The sequence below is a fragment of the Branchiostoma belcheri genome, unplaced genomic scaffold, assembly GCF_001625305.1.
Source record: "Branchiostoma belcheri isolate BF01 breed outbred unplaced genomic scaffold, Haploidv18h27 scaffold7, whole genome shotgun sequence".
Lineage (NCBI taxonomy): Eukaryota > Metazoa > Chordata > Leptocardii > Amphioxiformes > Branchiostomatidae > Branchiostoma > Branchiostoma belcheri.
This window is the reverse complement of record NW_017804353.1, coordinates 5573686-5596441: the sequence shown is the minus strand read 5'-3', so window position 1 is coordinate 5596441 and position 22756 is coordinate 5573686. Positions and strand designations below refer to the sequence as shown.

Genomic DNA, 22756 nt, shown 5'->3' with positions numbered 1-22756 from the left:
ACACACACATATAAACTGCACTGTATATCTGACCAAACCAGTTAGCAGTATGATTGCTCTGCATGATAGTTTATAGTCATATAGAGTGTGCCACTCTTTGATTGCATAAAAAAGATTTGAGTTTTTGCAAACAATCCTGGTTATATTGTTAGATGGATACACCAAATCAAATAATAATAGATAATAATACTTGAGGAAAACGTGTGTGTAAAAGAATCAAGCGTTATGCTTGCTTTTAATGCAAGATAGTTGTTGCCAAACATCGAGACTTACTTTTGTTTTACTCTTCTTCTCTGCGGCAGCTTTCTTCCCACTCTTGGTTACCGGCTTTATCTCCTGAGGTTTCTGTAGAACCATGTCGTCCGCGGGGATTCCCGGCCACGTGTTGCTGCCGCGAGGCAGCGTGGGTCTGTACTCGTGATCGTTCAGGTCGATACCCGCCTGTTTCTTCCTGATCAGGGTCGTTGTTGGGAACTTTTCAATGTCAATCCCTGGGGGGAAACAGTTAACACACTTCAACACATTCCATCTGGGAAAACGATTGTTGTAATTTCTTTTTTTATCACTGGTGACATCCAGTTTTGTTCTACCCAGACAGATGCACAATAGATTCTCATTTTAACCAAAGTAAACTGGAAAAAATCTCAATGATAATCCATGATTCAGGACAGAATGATGGGTGTTGCGGTATGACAGGTACTAGTACTAGTAGTTACTCACAAAGCTAGCTGTTTTCAATCATGACATCATCATACTTGCCTCCCTCCAGTTTTCTCGGAGGGATTTCATCTTCAAGAACAGCTTAAACCTCAAGAAGATGTTACCAAGGCAATGTACATTAAACTGGAGTAACTACAAAATGTATTTATGAAGTAGGTATCCCAAATATTTCAAAAGTGTGAGAACTCACGTCCAGTCTGCACATCATCGATGGTCAGCAGGTTGTCGTACAGAAGCAGCAGCTTCTCTCCTGTTTTAGACAGGTCCTCCACAAAGGACTGGGCATGCTGGGACACACAGTCCTGTCAGGGGACACAAACACACAAAGATCTCATATCGGAAAACCATACCAATAGTCTCCACCAGATAAACTACACAGGTTCAAAAACTTACGCAAAATTTAGCCAAATGGGGATGATTCATTAACATGTAATTGGCTAGTGGGGTTTGGCCACCATAGAGTTCATTTTAGCCTTGGTACCATCCAAATTTTGGCTCTGCGATTTTTTTTAGTATAGCAGAGCCAAAATCTAGATGGTACCCTGGTTAATTTCAGTTTATTTCAGAGGGTCTAAAATATAATACTGGAGTACCAAGTCATCATCAGAAACAGGACTCCAGGTTATATTCTAGACTGATATCAGAGTTCTACATTTTATTGAAGGACATCAGGAACTCATGACAGACTATTTTTTTTTCTTCTCCACTGCCTGTTACCTGTAGAGACTGGTTGTTGTCCTGTATGCCACGCAGCTGTTCCAGGTTGCGTGCATCCTCCCTGTCACACAGGGTCTTCAGCTCTCCTGCTTTCTGAGGGTGGCCCAAGGTCGGACGGAGGTCGTTCTCATGGGTTTGCTGGAAGGACATTGTTGCATCAGAGCTAATAATGCACTTTAAGATACCAGAAGTGAACAAGGTAGGTGGCCCACAAGTGCTCTGATAGAGGGTTAACCATTAAAATGTTAGGGCTGGAACACATGCACTTCATCAGGCTTCTAAATCAATTGAAATCTATCATAGTATGTGAGACTTTGGAGGTTGAAATTACAAACAACTTCCTGTAGATAAACCCCAAGAACTTCATGCTATTGAACAGAAATACAAGTTATGAACAATTATATCTACAGTCTTACATCCAAACTAACAACATAGTGTGAGGTCTATGAAAATGAAGCATGTAGTGTTGGAAAGACTTTTTGCTTGGTTAACAATCCCCCTTCTGACCCAACTAAACAGCCAGTTCCCTCCAGTATCTCACCTTCTCTGTGTCCCACCCTGTGACCCTCTGTGAGAAGTCTGCCTCGATCCTGGCCCTAGCGCCCCCTGCTGACTCCAGGTGGGACTGCAGGAGTTCAGACACGACCAGCGGCGGCACGTCTGCCACCAGCTCCTCCAGCCTGGTCAGCTGCTGACGGAACTCTGCCGAGCAAGGGGAACATGTCAGCATACACGCCCAGGACTGTGCTTAATAGTTTTATATATTTTTGCATGATGGTAATGTATTTCAGGGTCAGTAATTTACCGCCATAGTCAGTCATGGCGGTTTGCAACCTGTAATCAGTGAAAGGACCGTTGTTGTTTTTTCTCCCTTTATTCCTGGTGGTGATAAGACAGATACATATTTTTTTAGAAAAATATTTAATGATGTCATGTATGAAGAATGTAAGGGCTTTGTTTGAATTACTATCTTCGCATAAAAATAAATTGGAAGAGTAACTGCATGTCAAATGCAGCAAAGTGCAAAATCTTAATAATATGTAAATTCTGTGATCATTCCTAACCTTTACAATGCTCTGCTTTCAGTGTACCAGTACGGATTGGAGTCACCCAAATAGTACAATATCAAACTACTAGCTACATAGTAGTTCCTGTCTAGCCTGGTTACCAAACCTATTATAGCTCCCGAGTCCTACATCCTCTCCCTATTTGCGGAGAGGATGTAGGACTCGGGAGCTACAATAGGTTTGGTAACCAGGCTAGTTCCTGTCCATGTAAAACAGAAAACATGTCATCTCACCCTGTAAGCAGGCGTTGTGGTACTCGTCTGCCTGTTGCTGGTAGGACTGGAGTTTCCCCACCACGATGTCAGCAAAGTCGTCCATGTTACTCTGGATGTTCTCTGGACGGGTCGGTGTCCTGTTACCCTTCTGTTTGTAGTACACCTAGGGGAGGAGTTGGAAACAACTCTCCTTAAACATTCATAATATCAACAGTAACACGAATTTGCATTTGGATTTGAAACCATCACTGTATATTTCATGATATCTAAGATTGAAAAACAACAGCATGAATTTGGATTGCTTGATGTCCCATGGCCATGAAATCTTATACAAGAGAATACAGTACAACGTATGTATGTCTTTTGTCATAACTAAAACTCATGTTGCCACAAAAAAGATGCACATTTTATAAGAAAAAACAGTCACAATAATTTCTCTTTTCTTAATGACAGTAAGTAACTCACTCACCAGATTCTACAAGAATGGAACAAACCTTAAGTTAAATTCAAGTAGATGAATCAAGTATACAAAAAAGGGCAATGTTTTGAGGATCTTAGTTATTCTTATTCTTCTACTATTTGCATGTGGAGAGTGGTTTTCGAAGCACTGCATCAATGATATTTGCACCCGACACTTAAGACATTTGACTAGTTACCTCTGCCCATTTCATCCTCTGTTGCAGCAAGTGGCAATGAAAGCATGTGAAATTGTATGATTTCCCTTGCAAGCTTGAGCAACACCATGGCTATTCTCAAACTAGTACTAGAAAAGAAAATAGTTCGCACCAAGCCAGACAAAATGTCGACCTGACAGGCGCCAATGCCAAAAAGAAACTTCTAACTGCACCAAAAGAAAAGATACTGGCAGGCTTGTGCAATCTTTCTGTATCTTCTAGATCTGTTTCAATCCTTTTCAAAAGGTTTTGCTGGGAGAAGACTATCACCAAGGCTTATACCTAAGTACATGTATTTGGGAGTGAGTTGATATATTTCACCATACTAGAAAAATCACCTCCCAAAAATCAGACTTCACAATACAGGGAGTAACATCTATATCACAGTTACTTTTTACATGTATTCTGCTTGATCATTATTTTCATGACAATTCTGATACACCCGTGGCCACAGCATCAGCTTGTATTAGCACCATGTCACCGACACTTCCTTACATCAACCACTTACTTTGGTGACTGTAGGTTTCCTTCTTTTCTTAAAGTATGGCTTTGAGTTATAGGAAGGAAGCATGCAACAAGTTTGACAACAAGAAATAATGCAGTCATCTACATTATCTCTCTTACCAATCATGATCTTCTTATATATTAGATGTCCATCATCAGTGATACAAGTCAAAATAAGACATATTATCAACTAAATTGAATATATTTCCTACTGACGTATTTCACAATATCACTTTCAATTCAATACTCAAATCCACTGAACTATTGTAACATCAAGAACTAAATGCTTAGAAATTACAGCTATAATATCCTTGAATAGTTTCATCAGGTTGGTAATTATAAGTCGCTGAGTAAAGATAGTCAGCCAACGTTTCGGTGACCGTCTGTCACCTTCCTCAGAGCAATTTTGACTGGTTCACATTGCACTGCAGCACAGGTGTCGCTGCTGTAGATGCATTCCCAAAACATACAATATTTACACATCTTACATATCTTACTTACTGCTATAATAGCAGATTGTGTAAGTGCAAGGTTCTCACCTCTCCAATAGTGAAGAGACCTTCCAGAGCATCAGATAGGATCTTCCTCACAATCCCCAGGAAATGGCTACAGAAAAGATTATCAGACTTAGTCTAGGAAAAACATAGAAAAACATTGGAAAAAACATTGATATCATAGCTACACTGAAAGATATACAAGTACATGTATAAGAAACATTTTAAAAATCTATATAATAACTCAAAAATTGTGCAACGAACTTACGTCAGTTCATATGGACCTTCACCAAACACTGTCACCCTCTTCTCTATCTTGGACTTACTGCCTCTCCTCCTATAGTTTAAATAAAAAGCACATGAGATACAGTATGGACAAAAAAATAATTTTGTCAGTAGTATGTATTCCTTTTAGTTCATGTTTCTAGCCAAAATAACACATATTTCAGGCATACGATGCAGTATTGTAGAGATAGTTGAATGTACAAACTGTATTACTGGCCAACACATGTGTGTTGTATTTCATATGACTTTTTTTTGGTCAAATTTTCTGGTTGGTCCCCTCAAGCTGAAGTTCCGAGACTTACCCTGACAGTCTCTTGACCTGCTGCGTCCCCCCGCCGGCGCTCATCATGCTGAGCGTGGTGTCTCCGCGGGTCAGCGTGGCGCGACCGCTCTTCTTCAGACTGGTGGCGATGCTGGAGGAGGTGGGGGGGCGGGAGGTGGCGACACTACGCAGGCCCGTCCGCTGTCTCTCGTCTCCGTACACGGCACGGGCTGGAGAGAGGTGTCAGGCACGGGTGTTAGTTGTCTCAGAAAGTTTTTTTTTCAAATCCAACAGTCAGTCATGCACAAATATGGTAAAGTGGCTAGATGGGTCAATAGAGAGAGTGAGGGATGGAGGGTGGGATGGGAAGAGGGATGGAGTGAGTGATGGAGTGAGGGATGGAGAGAGGGATGGAGAGAGGTGCCAGGAACACGTGTTAGGGTGTCAGTAGTCACAAGGAGAGTTTTCTTAAAAGCCTTAATTCTACATTCAGTCAGGCACAAATATGCTGAAGTACTGTCTAGCAGTTGGGAGTGCGAGATGGAGAGAGAGAGGGTCTGTCTTACCAGCAGTAGTTTTGTCATCTTCTGCATCCATGTCTGTTCCTTCTGCCTGGACCTTCTGAGTCCTGTTGGAAAAACATAGCTTACATTTGAGGCAAACTACATCATAAAACCAACAGATAAATGGAACAAGTGTACATCCTCATCATGATACTCATAGAAGCTACAACAATCTAATATGTATAATGTTAGGATAGAAACTCCGATCTGATAGATCAGTAATTCTACTGGTAGTGATCTCAATGGGAGTCTTTGTCAACTCAGTAGATTACTGATGCCATCAGATTGAAGTCTCTACCTTGACATCTCTAAATATTTTTGAATGCCATTTTGGATGTAGCTAGTAATCCACTACTACATCACTACAATGCAGGGCAGTTTCACACCATAAGACAAACAGTTAAAATTGAAAGCGAACCGTACTTCAGGATGTTCTTGATGACACCTATGGAGGCGTCCTCCGCCACCTGCTTGCCTCCCTTCCCAGGCTGCACCAGGGCGCCGTCCACGAAGCCGACCCGTCCGGTGGGTGCGGGGGCGGGCGCAGGCACGGGTTCGGGGGGCGGGGCTGACTCCTTCAGACAGTTGAGGTACTGGCTGCGATCGTGAACCGTCTCCATTACCTCCGCCATGTAGTCTACCAGCTGCTGGGGGGTCAGTTGCTGTGGAGGGTGGAGAACAGAGTGACTTACTATCTACTTGTTTGTCTTGGTAGATAACATAGCGCTTGGAGAGGAGCTACAAAGGTGACTGCTCTACCAATAGCCAGCATAGTGGTGTCCATTGAATAACATACATGTACAATATTAGCATGCATATAAGAGGAATATTGATGGCCAATGCAACTATTTTTTTTCTTAACCTTTGATCATTGTTTATCTGTTTTAAGGGGCCAACCAAGGTTTTTAAGCCTTGATGTAATAAATATAATGTTTAACACACAAGCACACACACAGATGAGAAGTTACAAAGGAGACTGCTCTATCAAGCAATTGACAATAAAAATCTTCTAATTTCAACCATCTGGTGTAAGAGAAGCTTTCCCTGTGTTAAACTGAAGAATTATTTACCTCCTTGTCAGGGTTAGGTTTCTCCACAGCATCAATCCTTCGCTCCAGGCGGTTCAGGTGGTTGTGAAGAGTCTGGGACTGGGTGTTACTCTCCTGGACCTGCACAGGGAAGCAAACAAGCTGTCATTGGCTCAAGAACTGATGGGTTTAACCTATCTCTTACCAATTTACACATTGTAGTTATATGCATAAAGATACAAGGAAAATCATGGATAGACATTTCATGGAGAGATGAAAAAGAAAGCCAACAGCTGCTTTTAGCAAATGAAGAACTCCAAATGTGTTTCCCAAATTTCTATATCAGTTAAGAGAACGATGGTAAGACATGAGAGCCTGTCACACCCATACATGGATGTCAGTCATTCCAAACATTGTTTTAACCATACTGAGGTGTTGATTATTTTGACCCAAAAGATAAATATGGGAGGAAATACAACATTCAAGTGTGGACTGACCTCGCTCTTGATCTTGACCTGTGTGTTGGTGAACCAGCGAGTGACCTTCTCAATGAAGATCAGGTCCATCAGGTGGTTCTTAAACCTGGGGTTAAAAACAAGACTCTCTTATTCATGGCTATAGTATAATCTTATAATCAACATATTTCTACATGAAAGACGCATGGGACGAGCAGTACAGGAGGGAGCTGCACTTTGGCAATGTATCCTATACTCACAACTTACCACAGTTGTCACTAGCACATTGAATTAACCATACTATTGGCAGGGATTCCGGTTTCAGCACCAAGGACAGAGCTATAATGGCTATCATACTGATAGTCAACTGAACATGGTGCTGCCTGCTACATGCAGCAATATCTTTTTTTTTAAGTAGAAAATTACATCATCACTCACTACATTGGCTATCAATGATACATACTTATTGTTACTACTGTCACATATATCACCTGATTTATGAAAATGCCTGGCCTGTTTATGGGTTAATACATGCATTTGGCATTACATTACTGCTTAAGAGTCATCCTCACCTGTCCTCAAACTTGTTGACGACCTCGGTGGCCTGCTCCAGTCTCCTGGCCTCCATGCCCTCCAGGTCAGCCATCACAAACCCCTCAGCTGAGTCGATCTTGTTGGCCATCCTCTCCAGCTTCTTCCTGTACTCCTCAATCTCCTCAGGGGAGAAGTTACCTCCGTCTGAGAACAGTCTGTGGGGACGGGACAGCAAAGGAATAAGAAATGTTTCTTATTCCTGACAAAATTATCTTGAAAACTAGAAAGGTAGACTAAGGTACTTTTAACTTTAATTGGCCTGTAAGACAATTTTTTGTTAATTTTCAGTGTCTTTCCAAATATCAAGTGACAATAGTTTTGAGAAAGTATTTGAATCTAAAATAATTGAGCTCTGCACAAATCTAATGATATTACTTAATGAGACTTACTTGAAGGACATCCTGAAGCGAGCGTTAGACTCCCTCAGCGTTGCCAGGGTGTCGTCAAGGAAACCACGGAACTGTCGCAGCGAAACTCTGATGGTGTCCATGAACTGGAGAGGAACATTCAGAGACAATTCTATCACCAATGGTCCCATATTAAGAATATTAATTTTCTCACGTACATTACAATAGCCTTTGTATTTCATATCCTAATTTGAAATTCATAGTCCATTGCCTTTTAGATGGTGCATTTAGGAAAAGGTAGAGGGATTGTGATAAACATAGCATTCTATAACATTAGTGACCTCAAAGAATCAAAATATAATATTCTATCCTTGTAGCGGCTTACCTTTTCTAACTCAGTTTGCAGAGAGTTTGTCAAGGATACCAGTCTGAAAATGAAATATATACATGGTGATTAAAAATCTATTAACATTTGACACTGTAATGATTTGTGCGTATACAAGTGATAATTAAAATACCGGGTAAGATCAATTAATATGTATATCAACTAACAAGTTAGAGCTGAAGGCTGTTCCTTGTCAGGTCCACAATGTTTGGTATGAAACTTGTGAGTCTGCCCTAGACTCCTGACTTACTTGGCAGACTTGGTTGCGTTGATGAAGATGTGTTCCATGTTCTCGATGTGTTCTCGGAACTGTTCGAACATCCAGTTATGTTCTGAGTTGAGGTCGGTGAAGCGGGATTTGAGCTCGTTCAGCGCGGTGGTGATGCCCTTACAGTGTCGGGACACTCTCTCCTGGTGCATCACCAGTTCAGCTGGGGGGAACAGCAAGAGTTAGTCAGGTTCTACAGGGTGGAACTTGATCTTAGAGCAATGTTTCACTTAAATTTTAAGCTCTAGAATCATCACGTGCTGAAGGAAAACAAATTGTTTTTGCTGTTTCTTCTTCTTCCATTCCAAACACTGACCTCTGACCTGGTCAATGACCTGAACCAGACTGTCTCTCTCCATAGTAACTGGCATTGGGCTACATCATGTTGCAATTTTATAGTAGGACGGATTTAAACTGCTGTCACCATATATGTGAATGTTAACAGAGTTAAAAGAGGAGACTATATGCCAAGGTAAACATTATGCATTTGCTTTGCAAATGTCACCTTTCTAGTTTGTTTTTTTATTTGCACGATTCATTTCGAGATCCAGAAGCCTAACTTACCTGCTCTGACATTGTGGACGTCCATCTCTATTCTCTTGGCCCTGGGTGAGTGGAGGTGAAGCCGCAAGTCCAGCTCACTGTTCAACTCCTCACACTGGCAACACAAGTAAAACAGTACATGTATATGATATATTCTTATTGTCATGTTTATAGAATATCAGAGTTACCGGTATATCATTATGATGTACAGATGGTTTTCGTTTTACTGTACTTTATAAGGTAGGGTTCCCAGTAATGGAGATGGGAAGTAGCTTAAAAATTATCAATCTTTTTTTCAAACTTACTACACATGAAGCTAGATCTTCTGGCTACAACCGCATCCTATTTGTTTGTTTACCTTGGCAGCTACAACACTCTTGGCCCTCTCCACAGCCTGGCCTGTCCACTCCTCCAGGTGGTTCAGGAACTCCATACGCATACTGAACACAAACAAAAAAAAAAAGTTTAACACAACACGTACAGATCACGTGAGAAATGGGCAACATGTGCTTACACTGTTTTGTACAGGCCTTGTTTCCTGTATCTCTGCACACTTCCACAGAGATACAGGCAACAACACTTCTCTTGGGAAGATTGAAAAGAACAAACAGAAACTTATACAATGTGCAAAATGAAAAACATCACTCACTGTTTCTTCAGCTCCACAAAAAGAGACTTGAAGAGCTTGACGTTCTCGATGTACGCGGGCAGGTCTTCCTTAGTCTCTGACTCGGTCAGGAACACCGGCTCCGACGTGGCGTCCGCCTCGGGAGGTATCCCATGCTCCCCTGCTTCTGTCAGGACGTAGAAACTCGTCCCCTTCTTGGTGGTGAGAACCTCGTGGATGACAGCGGGGAGCGGGCTGGTACCAGACTGGGGAAACAGAAGAGATTTAGGCTATATTCCCTGAACTTACAAAGTTGAAGTCAAATTTTGTATCATAAACTACTATAATTGTAGCATTGTACTATTTTATACAAGCATGATCAAGACACGTGATTATATAGAAGTACCCCTAACTATAGCCTGCTTTTCAGGTACTCCTGGATATATGTAAAAAGAACACAGGATTTCGGATATTCTCTGAACTTTGTACGGTACCATAAACTACTATCATCTTATACAAGCATGATCCAGATACATGACCTAGAAATGCTCCTAACTATTAATCGTTTATGCAGTACATGTTACATGGTACATGGCAGAACAGAACTCACCACTTTTGTGGACACAAATGATGATGTTGACATGGAGGACACACTGCGGGCGGTGGTGTCTCCCCTCTTCTTCCTGGGAGACTTCTGTGGTGAGCAACATGAAATAAACAAAGTTCAACTCACTTATCATGACAAACAGTCACTGACAACAAGTTTTTCATGGCACTTGGTTTGGTTGTCCTTCAATGCCCACGATCATGATCATAATGATCATTCTGGCATACTCATTTTCACCTCAGTGAAGTAAGGAAAGTCGTGCAAAGTGCCTTTCCCAAGGGTACAACATTGCTGACTTGGCAGGATTTGAACCTGGGACCACTTGGTTCTGAGCCAAATGCTTTAATGTTATGCCACACAATCCTACTCAAAACGTATAGTTTTGCAACTACAGTAGTAAATGCTTCCTTGTGTATTCCATTACCTGGATGCCTAACACATTAGGAATTTCATTCTTATTGTATATGACAGCTCATGACATCCTTTTCCATCTTCTATACATGCATACTAAATGGAGATAACTTTTCCTCACAGTTGTAGTTTTGCTGGGTCCTGAAGGATTCCTGTCCACCCCGAAGAACCGACAGAGCGCGGAGTCGTAGTTTGTCAGCTCCTCCGTCACCATGGAGGGATAACCCTGCACGATCTCCACCTGCTGACCATGGAACAGCTCGTATCTGAACAGGAAAAACACCAGTTTGAATAATTTTGACATTCAGTATTGTCTATTGAAATGTAAGTGAATCTAACAAGACAAGACAGGGAACACAGGCAATAGAATTAATGTAAAAGTGAGTGAGTGTGAGTTTTCATAATTCAAGACAAGACAAAGACACTTAGGCCCCATTCCCACTAGGATAAAATTGTTCAGATCGATCCGAATTGATTTGCTTTGATCTGGCTCGATCCGGCTTCTATCAAAACAGGCCTAAGACAGATTGTTGCTCACCCTTCCTTGATGACGTTAAGCATAGACAATGCCTGCTGAAGGCTGTTTTGTAAGGCTTCCTCCGTACTGTCCTGTCTCATGTGGTCCATCACGATGTCCAGGTTAGCCTCTCTGTCCTGTAATGGTTATATAGGAACAAACAATCATTGTCTTTTCCTCTTTGATTCTACTCATCAAAACATTGTGACCATCAATATGTGAAGGAAACATTGCTATAGAGCTAGCAGCAGAATTTTACATGTCATTCCTCACAACTGTATCTGAAGGTTCCTACACAAGAATGAAGCTACGATGAGTTCTGTATCTGTATTGGTATAGCCGGTATAACTGCCCTTCGGCGTAACACACCATCTTTGCAAGCAAGCGGCGTGGCGGCAGCTAGCTATATCACACTGAACGACTTGTTACACTTAATCTTAGCACATTTAATTGCAGGAGTTGTTTAAAGCTTTCTAGCAATGGTGCCCCAACTGTGCTTGGTGGCAACGAGTTCCACCCTGCGATAGTTCTTGAAAAATACAAGTTTTTGAACACCTCAATTTTTTAGTTTTGGTGTGTACAGACCTGGTTGGTTGCATCGTGGCCGTGCCTGCAGGCCTCCAGTTTCTCCTGCAGCGCCCGTTCCTGTTTGGCCAGTCCGATCTCGTGCACGTCCCAGATGTGGGCGCCGCCCTGCGCGAACTTGAAGAGCGACTTGAGCTGATTGGCTGACTCCTCGGAAAGTTCCTCCAGTGCTTTCTGAAGGGCAAAGAAATGTTCAAGCAATAAAGTTAGATCTTCTTTCATTTTGAGGCAGCCGCCTTCAACTACCTGAAGATCCTGTTGCCTTTATGTGGGTAATACGAAAAAGGGTTCGCCTGGCCTCCATCCAGGAAAGTCATGTAAAGTGCCTTTCCCAAGGGCACAAGATCGGTGACATAGCAGGGTTCGAACCCAGGACCTCCTGGTTCTGAGCCAAACACTCTGCTGTTATGCCACACGACCCCAACCATGACCACATCCCTATGAAATACAGAAAATATATCCTAAAGAACAGAAAAGAAATCCAACAGGATACGATAAAAAGGTTACAAGTATTCTGGTTTCCACATCAAACAATGACATGCAAAGAACAACTCTTACATCCATGGCCTCCAGCTTGTCCTCAAATGCCCTCTGCCTCTCCCCAACCAGAGGCAGGAAGTGTTCGTTGATGACCTGAAGTGACCTTTCTTGACCACAGATGCCCCTGGTGATCAGTAACTCCTGTGTACCAAACATGAGGATCAAGGCATGAAAATTGAGACCTTTGTTATTAGTCAACATAGAAAATTAAATCTAGCAAGAAGAAACAAACAGTTCCTGTGTCAGCATCTAGAATACAAACTTCAGCATCTAGAATACAAACTTTGTGATGATATGTTGGTGGTCAGATTCAGAGTACAACATTTTCTTGCATTTGATCAAGATAACAGATTTTTTATAACAGTACTACAACAACTACGTGATGCAGTGGAATATGCAAACACACACATGCACAGTCAAAGGATCACAATCAGAACAAATAAACTCACCCTGTATTTCTCTATCTCTGTCAGGCACTCCTGGCAAACCTTCTCATATTCCCCATGCAGCTTCCCCATGTACTGCACATGGAGCTGGTCTGGAAATGAAATACAGAATAAAAAATGTAAGATTGGTTCAGAATCAATGTAACCTTGGACTAGACAGACCTTCAATATCTAGTAGATAGACTACAGGAAAGATGGAAATGAAGACACTTACCAATCTGTTCATTAACTGTTGACAAGGCATTGTACCACTCGTACACTGATGTTTTGGTAGAACTCGGGGGTTTCATGTCTCTGTGGATAATAAAAATCTGGTGTTAATCATCCAGAACTAATCAAATCTCAAGTATCAATCATCAACTTTTATTTAGATACAAATCTACAAAGTCCTGACCATACATTCTGAAAATGGATACGTTCAGATCTTCTTTAGTCCATCAATGTGATAGTCTTAAAATAAACTACATGACACAGGGGATGGTACAGGATAGTACAGGGTGGGGGATGGCACTTCAGCACCAAAGCTGGGGATGGTACAGGATAGTACAGGGTGGGGATGGCACTTCAGCACCAAGGCTGGGGATGGTACAGGATAGTACAGGGTGGGGAATGGCACTACAGCACCAAGGTTGGGGATGGTACAGGATAGTACAGGGTGGGGAATGGCACATCAGCACCAAGGCTGGGGATGGTACGGGATAGTACAGGGTGGGGGATGGCACATCAGCACCAAGGCTGGGGATGGAACAGGATAGTACAGGGTGGGGGATGGCACATCAGCACCAAGGCTAGGGATGGTACGGGATAGTACAGGGTGGGGGATGGCAGATCAGCACCAAGGATGGGGATAGTACAGGATAGGGTGCCGTCATGACAGATGAATTTTAAACACTTCAAATCATCTTTCACATTAACGTCAAAATTAAATCACATTTAACCACATAGTTTCAAAAGATCCTGAACAGTGTCTGTTACATTTCCTACTAAACACCCGAGATGTTCCTTACTTGATGGAGTTGAGCAGGTCCATCCTCTTCTGTGCCTGTGCCTTCTGTTCCGTCAGCAGGTGCTCTAACACCTGGTCTGCTCCAGGTGGCTGGACCACAGGTGCACTCTGCATGAACTCCCTACAACAAGACAAAGATCATTCAGTACAATCATATTCACAGCATCATTTCAGCTTCAAGATCACCACTCCCTTGCAGAGACAAATCATATACAACAGTGTTTGACACATAATGAATGACTGTAGTCACTGTGGTGCATGTAACAATTCTCGTTATGTCTACTAATGGTACGTCATTTCAAAGCTTAAATGTATACACTATGCACCTGTACAAACCAAACCCACTATGCACCTGTACAAACTCATACATGTATAATACTTTTAGAGAAAGATACTGAGTACCATGTACCAATATGCTTGTTCTCATCATCCTAAGTATAAATGCACCCAACTTTGACGTCATTTGATAAACTCATTGATAATTCAAATTTCAAGTTTCAATTAGGACAACAAAATGACATTTCCTTGAAGCAGTGAGATTTTGTTACCTGAACTGTTCAATGGTTCTCTTAGTGTTGAGTTCCCTCCAGTCTCCCACCCTGTCCAGCCACTGTAGATGCTGTTTCTTCTCTCTCTCCACATCTGCCGTCATCAACCGAGCAAACAGGTCAGCGTACGCACGTTTGTTGGCCAGTACAGACTGGTTGATCTCCATGGCTTCCTTCTCCATGCGTCTCTGTACATCTGGGGCCATCAAATGTGCTATCTGCTCCAGGGTCTTGGCATAGCTCTTCAACACCTCAGAAATCTGGAACAAAATATTTTTAGTACAGGTTATTACAAAACATGACTTAGGCCACACCAAGTTAATTTGTTGGTTCTCGGATTTGCCTCTTCATTTTTTTTCTGATTTGCAAAAAAAAAAAAGATTCATATTCATAATAAAATCCGTGAAAAATCAGGGTTTTGCACAGGCGCAGTACGTTCTGCAGCAATGAAAACAAAATAATGGCATCATCTGTAATCACCTGGTCCATTCTGCTATCCTCTACTTTCTGTAGCTCTGTGTCAAGCTGGTGTATCCTGTCTCTGCGGACAGACGACTGGGAGGCCACCATGACCCACAGGTCCCTCAGCTGCTGGAGGCTGAAGTCTATCAACATATCATCAGCAGATATCCTGGACAGCAGCTCATCAATTTCTGAGGAACAGAAGCAAGCAAGGACATTTCATATTTATGGACAGATAAACAGACAAACACTTAACAACTTATTTTGTTAGAATTTTCCTCCTTGATTGCATTACTCAATACTCATCTTATCAATGATAAGGTGTGTGTCACATAGCATGTAAGTGTCTTATCAAACCCACCTTGGTCATTCTGCTCCAAATACCCCATCAGTGTCTCCCCAAGGTTGGCTATCTTTGGCTCTGTTTCCTGTGGAAAATAAGTTACAGCTGGTTTATAAGGAGACCTACATGTATTGTGACAGTCATTTAATATTTTCAAATATTTACCAATTCTATGATTCTGTTAAACCATACAGCAGTCCCAAAGGAAGTCATTACCTGTCTAATAGACAATAGATGCATAGATGCATTTTCACAAACTTATTTTTTTCGGATACATGTATCAGGTGTACTTACTGTGCTAATGACCCCCAGTTCCTGATGCATGTCCTCCAAGGCACTCTCATGTCTGGTAAAAGGGAAAATAACAATTTGTAACAGTTCAGGCCAAGCTAAAGAACACCCATGAGTTTTAAAATCATTTTAGTTCATCAAGCCCTTTACATCAACAGAAGAGATGTTCTCACATGGTTTCATTAGTGAAATAAGTCCAATTGATTAGGTCTACAACAGAAAAATCTCTTTCAAGTTTGGCCCAGTTAGTTAGCGTTTCTTACCTTTGCCTTCTGCTCTCTGCTATTCTCTCTATGATGTCAGAACCAGTTTTCTCAGCGACTGTCAAAAAAAAACGAAACATAAATTTGTATTTTTAGACAATTTCCTTACTATAGACTAGACGACAGGAGAAATGTGTTATCTTAATGATTTTCCACTTTTTTAAGTACTTACCAACAACATCCTCCAGACCCCTGACTTCCCTGGCTGCTGTTAAAGATTCGGGTTCCTTTGACCGATCACTTATCAAGTTCACAGCTTTCCTGTAGATCAAAACAGAGAATTAATGAAGACATTGTATATAGAGAACTAAATTCAAGAAAGTGCTAACTTATGTAACTAGTTAAATACCCTACAGTATAAAATGTTCATCTGTTGGATCAGATGTATTTCTACCTATATTATATCATACCCAAAGTGACTTTCCTTACCTGTACAACACTGGGTTTTCAATAGTGGAGTCGTTAGGCATCCCCTCTATCCATGTCTTCTGCCTGGCGGTGAGTATGCCAGTCCCAGTGGTGGCCCTGCCCTCATGTACCAGGGGCAGCAGGCCTGAGGTGGGCGTCGCTCGAGGCTTCTCCTTAGCCTTGTCATAGGACTTCACAAGCTGAACCTGGGAGGGCATTCGGTGTGTAATGTCAGCCAAAGAATGTAACTTCCGTATGGCTCAGCATTCATCCATACAGAACTCAGACTTTCATCGAGGCACAATTTGCATGACAACCTACTCTTCTTGAGAAGCTTCTTTTATGTCCAAAGGTTTGATGCCAGAGGATAACACCAGAAGCTGTCCTCAACTGGCTTTATGTCACCATCCAAAATCACTAATGCAACCCCTAACACTGTGCCCAAAGAGGTAACTCAACAGCATTTTTTTCCCTCCACATGGCAAAGCACTGCTCAATAATAGTAGTGGTATGCCACTGGGACATGTTAGCTTATAACATAACAAGTATTAAAAAAGAGGACAAAACCAGCCCACATACCTCAGCATCAAAAATCTGCCTGTAGACCTTCCCACTAGGAGCCACTCTAACAGGTGGTGCTGCCTGGGTCTCTGCCATGACTAGCTGTTGCTGATGTTGCTGCTGTCACACAAGTTATTGAAATACCTGAAGTGTGAAAGGTTTATGGTCTTAATATACATGTGAATGTTGTGTTTATATAACTGTACACTGAACTAATGCTTAGCCTAATATAATCGAAATTTTGACGAAAGCTCCCACTATTCATAATTTTGTTATCAAACTGATGTTGTGATTCACAAACACATGACGTTTTGGAACTCCTTGCGATATAAAATACATGTCCCAGAGTATTGTAACACAATGGTATGAAATTAACAGGAGAAACTTTCAGTATATAGTTACGACAAATGGTGACAATCTTCTCGCTTCGTCCGTTGTAAGGAAAGTTACCCATCAAAAAACACAAAATCACAGCACTACCCCCCCCCCCCCCCTCCGAGATTCTGGCTCCTAGGCAACCGAAATATAACGAAACGCTTTATAACAGGAAAACCCTGGCAACATGAAAGGTGTTTTTTATGTAAGCAGTACGTTGTAGAAGGAAGAGAAGCCAAGATTTACCCACCTGTTACTCTAGTTTTCTTGTATTTTGACAAACTTTAGTTCATTGGTAACAACCGTAAACAATTTCGACGCCATTTTTTTCACCAACTCTCGTCTATCCAAGTCTCGCCCTACGCGAGATTTTGCGAGACTTCATTGTCCAAAATGGCCGACTCAATAACACGTTTGTTGGAAAGTTTATCAACAGAAGACGACCCTTTGGAGACGCTAAAAGAGCTCAAAGTTGCCGTGAATGCTGTACATCCGTCAGCGCTGGAAGATCTGGTCTCAAACGTGCCACTAAACGCCTTGTTTGATTGCCTGAACTCATCTAATGGGTGCGTAACTTTACTCAACTTTTGGGGCCGGTGGCTCAAAACTGCAAAATTTACCTGTAACTGCAAGTCACTGTGTAGCAGACGACATAATGTAGTGTACTACAATGGGGACATTTGGTTTCATCTGCTTGCATACTCTAACTGTAAGTCATGAACTATCCGCGGTATTTCTGTCACACCGCAAAAATGACTGCTCTGTCTTGCTTGTTAACCTACCGAGGACCCTAGCGGAGTCGGGCGGGAAGAGCTCCTGCAGCCCCGAAGAAAACCTGCCCCGACTACGATACTTATAATTAAAGACTGGACACCAGGCTAGGGTCATTCTCCTTTTAACCTTAAAAGCTTAATATTGCCGCAACTCTTGAATTTTCTGCTGGCTAAATGCTACACCCACGAAATCAAATGGATTTACAATGTTTCTGTTCATTAGACTAGATCATTAAAGGCACTCTATGTAGTTTTTTGCGCAAAAATTTGGAATATTCTAATTATATATTATAAAGAAATTTATTAAACAAATAACTTTTTTTTCCTGAACACTGTTCTTGCTTACGTTACCAGGGAACAGATTGAGGAGTGTTCGTACGTGCTGAGGAAGTTGCTGGATGCCCACAGTCCCGCCGTCATCCTCCAACAGTTCAGGGAGCCGCTACAGAGAGGCGTGGTCCATCCCCGCGCTGATGTCAGGCAACTCTGTCTCACAGAGGTACGAGACAGGGCTACTACTAGGAGGGGGCCCGCATGCCCTTTTCCGTAGAGCATAATCGCCCATTTTAATTCTACGTAGAGCATAGACGGCACATTTTGCCTAGAGCGTATTGGCCGTTTTAATTCTACGTAAGGCGTGGCCACTTGGAATTTATCGTAAAGCGTAATCGAGAGGTTTTCTGAATTCAGCATAATACGTAGCCAGCTCTCAAAATTTAGCGTAGAGCGTTGTCCGTTAATTACGATGTTTAACTGTCTCTCAAGCCTTAGAACAGTTATTGTTCCCAGGCAGCCTAACTGGTATGTCTCATATATAGTCATAACGTTGATTTTCAAGATGCATTGCTGTCAGCTGAAATGACACCAGTTGATGATGAAATTATATGTACTGTAAGTTGTTGCATTTATTTTACAGATCTGCAGATGCACAGACACTATTGTCCACATTCAAGAGCTGGTGACCTGCCATGACCTGCTGTTACACACGGTACAGAGCCTGGCAGACCAGGAGCTGTCAGTGGCCACCACGGCTGGGAAGGTTCTCACTCGTCTGGGAGCCTGCGAAGCCGGGCTATGGGTTCTCTTCACAGGAACCCTGCTGGAGGAGTTACAGAGAGTGATGAAGGAGAGTGATGTCATCAGGTACAGGGTGTACGAGGTTTGTATCTGTATCAGTATAGCCGGTATAACCGCCCTTTGGTGTAACACACCAGCTTTGCAGACACGCAGCACAGCGGCAGCTGGCTACATTAATATTACACCTAACCATTTGTGTGCTGTGTCATGTCATCATGAAACAGTTCCACCATTTTATTACACTAATGGAATGTAGTCCTGATTATCATTAATAAAATATTAGAAGTTTGGTCTGCTGCTGTCGTAATGTGATTGATTAAATGTCAACTCCTAAGGGTTGCATCCTTTGTTCTTATTCATGCAACATTTTCTAACTTTTAGCATGAATTAACCCCCTACTCCCTAGTCTGTCAGTATGAATTTGATTGTACATGTAACATATTTTCCTCATGACCTCCATACCCTGGTACATCGCCTCTAGGTGCTGGTGAATCTACAGGCCCTCTCCCCCATGGCTCTTCAGTTCTGCAGTGATTCTGGTCTGTTGACTCAACTCACAGAAGAACTCAGTGGTGCAGATGTTCTTGTTCAGGTAGGTCTATGAAGGTTAGTCTGGATAAATTTCAGTGAGCTTTTTCAATTCTAGATTCAAGATTTAAGATGGTTTTATTGGTTCTTCGCAGTTAAAAACTGAGTTGTAAACCAATTTACAAAGCATCAATATATAAAAAGATACAGGTATACATTTTAAAATATGTCATATCAAAATAAAGTCATGGTGTATGGTTGATACATAAAAGATGTACAAATACTGGGTGTATTCTTATTAGACTAAGTGGACTAATTGATGGTCTTAATGCAAGGTGGTATTGTACAGAATGTTGAAGTCTCTCTTATTTACCATTTTGCTGTTTCCAGGTAAACTGCATAGACATGCTGGGCAGCCTAGCCCAGTGTCCACATGGACTGAACTGGCTGGAGCAGCAGGGGGTTGTGGGTAAACTAGAGTCCATGCTTACGGCAGCAGACAGCGACCCAATGTCAAGTTTCTACATGCTTGGTAAAGGTCACCCTCCTATTTCTTAGAAGTAACAGTAATATTATATACTAATAAATAAATGTGTGATTCGTCAACCATATTCATGTTTACCAAAGGAAAACATTGTTTTTGCTCTGTTTCTTCTTCTTCTGTTCCAAACACTGACCTGGTCATTGACCTGAACCAGACGTCTGTCACCATGTTGGGTTACATCATGTTGCAATTTTATAGCAGGAGGGATTTAGACTCCAGTGTCACCATACATATGAATGTGTTGTAGTAAGAATTAGCAGCGCAGACCATATGCAAAGGTGAACATTACCTTTCTAGTTCCATGCTGAAATTCTTTGATACTGATTTTTCCTTTCCTTTCCTTTGACTGTAGGGGTAATAAAGTTCTTTGGGACTATGGCATCCATTCGCCCAGAGGAGACCATGGAACATCACAGGGCTTTTGTGAAGACAGTGTTTGAGTCGGTGGATAGCAGGGACCCAACCATGGTGAAGATCGCTGTAGAAACTGTGGGGATGGTAGGATCCAGGCCGGATGGGAAAATGGCTCTTGACAAACAAGGTACGACATTGATGTTTTTTTTTGTTGTATGGGGTGATCCTTTATCTTTGAGATGTCCTGAAGAAGTAATGTTTTGATATTTACTCCATGAAGCAATAGGGTAAAAGCAATTGGGAGTTTCTGTTAGACATCCTGTCTTGACATGACAGAATTTTTCAAGTTCAAATCCATAAACTAGATAAAGAAGATATGTAGTGATTATACAAAGTGATTATACTGGAAATGTGCAATATGTTTTTTCCAGTAACCCTCCATGTGACATTCTATACAGGGACATGTATTTTACATATAGTGTATACTAATAGCTCCCAAAGGCAGATATTTTCAGCAGACCTTTTTTTCGTCTTCCAGGGTGTGCGTGGACAGACTGTTTGAAACAGTTGGGTGGGATCATCCAGAACCCTCCCACTGAGATGAGGATATACGGGCTGACAACCCTGGCTTCCCTCTTCTCACTCCAGGTCAGACAATGGGCAGCCACTGTGCTGTACCTACTGTATCAAACTTCACAGTACCAGTAATAGCTGTTGCTGTGTGTTTGTTTTTGCCTCAAATTTTCATTGGCTTAAGCAAAAGTATCTAGGGAGGAGAGTCAAAGCCAAAGTCTATTGCACAACAAGTGTAACAGGTTCAATGCATGGCAAGTGTTAATTATAGAGACTAATATCTACACCATTGCCCATGACAAAGCTACTGAGGTCTGTATAACTTGAGACTAAACACAATGCTATTTTATATGAGTGATGAGTGGATTACATGATGATACATACGAAACAGAGTTGATTGTGATCAAAAGTACCCGATTTGTCTTTTTTTTAAGTCTTCAATGTTGAGCAGTACTGTGTATTCATTTAATTCAATACCAAATCTATGGTAACATAAGTTTAATTTTCTCTCTTCTACAGCTTGCAGATCACACAGAAGACCAACTGTCCATGTTAGAAGGCTGGTTCAATACCTTCAGCCCTAAGCCCATGGACACTCTCATGTCTATAGTCCAACAGCCATTCAAAAACCTACACTGTGCAGGTCTAGCAGTCCTACAGGCCCTTGCAAACCAGCCATGGGCTCAGCGGGCCATGGCAAACTTCCCAGGCTTCGTGGAGTACATTGTGGACAGATCCACAGAGAAGGACAAGATAGGCAAAGAGGCAAGATATGAAGTCATCAAGGCCCTGGTAGAATCCTCCACAGCTTTAGAGACATTTGGGTCTCCATTTTATCTGAAGTTAAAGGAGTACTACCGACAAGGGCCTTTCTATGTCAGAGTACAGGCAGAGGTTGCAATGGAAGGGTCAAACTAGAGCTTGCTGATGTTTGAAAAACTTTCAACATTCATGTATGTATGAGTACACCCTTGCATACACATAAGATGTAGTTTGCCATGTTGGCAAGTATTGATTCACAATAATAAATTGTTGGAGAGTGCATATTAGTGTTCGAAATAGAACGGTGTAGGGGGTTAGATGTGTTCGATCCGAATCGGTCTGCACCTTGAGATCAATCCACTAGGTGGCGCTCTTGCGCAGACGCCGACGAACACATGATGCACCTGTTGACGGGGTCAAAGTTTGTCCTTTGTTTCCGAGCTCCTTTGTTATACTGTAGGACTACGTGCGCAACGTTGCTGCAACGTTTAGAAATGTTACGATCTACTGTACACACAGCCACGCAAGGAAATCTAAAGAAAATATCGAGATTTCTGCGTTATAGAATAGAAAACGAAATACAACTGTCTTAGAAAATCCGTGGATATATTTATTCTCATCTTCTGTTTTGCAGCCTTGAAGTTCTCTCTACTTCCGCGTTCATACAAATTCGCACTTTAAACTTACTTCATTTCAAGTAAACCACGAATAAAGACCATTCACAGGCTGTTCAAGTACCAAATCGATTACAGCAAATGCCTCATTCTCCCACGGACGCGATCTGTCAGTTGACGGCTAAGTCACGTGGATACTTCGATACCTTACCTGGCGGGGGCGGGCTGTGATCAGGCAGGCAGGCCGCCCGGGTCCCGGCTGGAGGGCGCCCGGCTCGCCGAGAGTGTGTGCTCTCTCTGCCGTACCTGCAACTTGTCATGGACAAGTCTGACCGCATAATATTTGATAGCTGGGGATGCACAATAATTGTGTCCCCACATAATGAATCAAAAGAAGTGCTTATACTCCCCAAGGAGAATAAAGACGTAGTGATATAATC

General features: G+C 42.0%; 2 protein-coding genes across 2 annotated transcripts in view; one reads left to right on the top strand and one right to left on the bottom strand.

Annotated features, from left to right (window-relative positions):
- Positions 1–17435, bottom strand: part of LOC109484712 (coiled-coil domain-containing protein 180-like) — an 18008-nt gene extending 573 nt beyond the window's left edge. The window contains exons 1-36 of the mRNA XM_019788070.1: positions 17342–17435; positions 16735–16860; positions 16177–16361; positions 15920–16008; positions 15748–15805; positions 15488–15539; positions 15212–15278; positions 14869–15041; positions 14389–14648; positions 13842–13961; positions 13049–13128; positions 12838–12926; positions 12407–12529; positions 11849–12022; positions 11285–11400; positions 10868–11012; positions 10339–10422; positions 9771–9994; positions 9480–9561; positions 9143–9236; positions 8561–8741; positions 8311–8353; positions 7968–8071; positions 7557–7733; positions 7027–7111; positions 6572–6670; positions 5925–6163; positions 5505–5566; positions 4979–5168; positions 4660–4728; positions 4437–4503; positions 2738–2882; positions 1979–2139; positions 1438–1575; positions 911–1022; positions 274–491 (exon numbers count right to left, since the gene is read on the bottom strand). Of these exons, the coding sequence (XP_019643629.1) occupies positions 274–491; positions 911–1022; positions 1438–1575; positions 1979–2139; positions 2738–2882; positions 4437–4503; positions 4660–4728; positions 4979–5168; positions 5505–5566; positions 5925–6163; positions 6572–6670; positions 7027–7111; positions 7557–7733; positions 7968–8071; positions 8311–8353; positions 8561–8741; positions 9143–9236; positions 9480–9561; positions 9771–9994; positions 10339–10422; positions 10868–11012; positions 11285–11400; positions 11849–12022; positions 12407–12529; positions 12838–12926; positions 13049–13128; positions 13842–13961; positions 14389–14648; positions 14869–15041; positions 15212–15278; positions 15488–15539; positions 15748–15805; positions 15920–16008; positions 16177–16361; positions 16735–16812 (4383 nt within the window). The 5' untranslated portion in view covers positions 16813–16860; positions 17342–17435. The remainder of the gene's footprint in view (positions 1–273; positions 492–910; positions 1023–1437; positions 1576–1978; positions 2140–2737; positions 2883–4436; positions 4504–4659; positions 4729–4978; positions 5169–5504; positions 5567–5924; positions 6164–6571; positions 6671–7026; positions 7112–7556; positions 7734–7967; positions 8072–8310; positions 8354–8560; positions 8742–9142; positions 9237–9479; positions 9562–9770; positions 9995–10338; positions 10423–10867; positions 11013–11284; positions 11401–11848; positions 12023–12406; positions 12530–12837; positions 12927–13048; positions 13129–13841; positions 13962–14388; positions 14649–14868; positions 15042–15211; positions 15279–15487; positions 15540–15747; positions 15806–15919; positions 16009–16176; positions 16362–16734; positions 16861–17341) is intronic.
- Positions 17436–17437: 2 nt separating this feature from the next.
- On the top strand, positions 17438–21984 carry LOC109484713 (26S proteasome non-ATPase regulatory subunit 5-like). The gene is made up of 8 exons (XM_019788071.1): positions 17438–17657; positions 18219–18363; positions 18781–19023; positions 19423–19533; positions 19860–20001; positions 20366–20554; positions 20906–21015; positions 21460–21984. The coding sequence occupies exons 1-8, from the start codon at positions 17485–17487 to the stop codon at positions 21856–21858; spliced, it is 1512 nt and encodes a 503-aa protein (XP_019643630.1). The 5' UTR covers positions 17438–17484; the 3' UTR covers positions 21859–21984.
- The last annotated feature ends 772 nt before the right edge of the window (positions 21985–22756 follow it).

What these genes read in the sequence shown, in the direction of transcription:
- LOC109484713 (XM_019788071.1), top strand. Translation starts at nt 17,485, where the DNA reads ATGGCCGACTCAATAACACGTTTGTTGGAAAGTTTATCAACAGAAGAC. An exon ending in TGCCTGAACTCATCTAATGG is followed by an intron (nt 17,658 to 18,218) that starts GTGCGTAACTTT and finishes TTACGTTACCAG; the next exon opens with GGAACAGATTGAGGAGTGTT. An exon ending in GTCAAGTTTCTACATGCTTG is followed by an intron (nt 20,002 to 20,365) that starts GTAAAGGTCACC and finishes CTTTGACTGTAG; the next exon opens with GGGTAATAAAGTTCTTTGGG.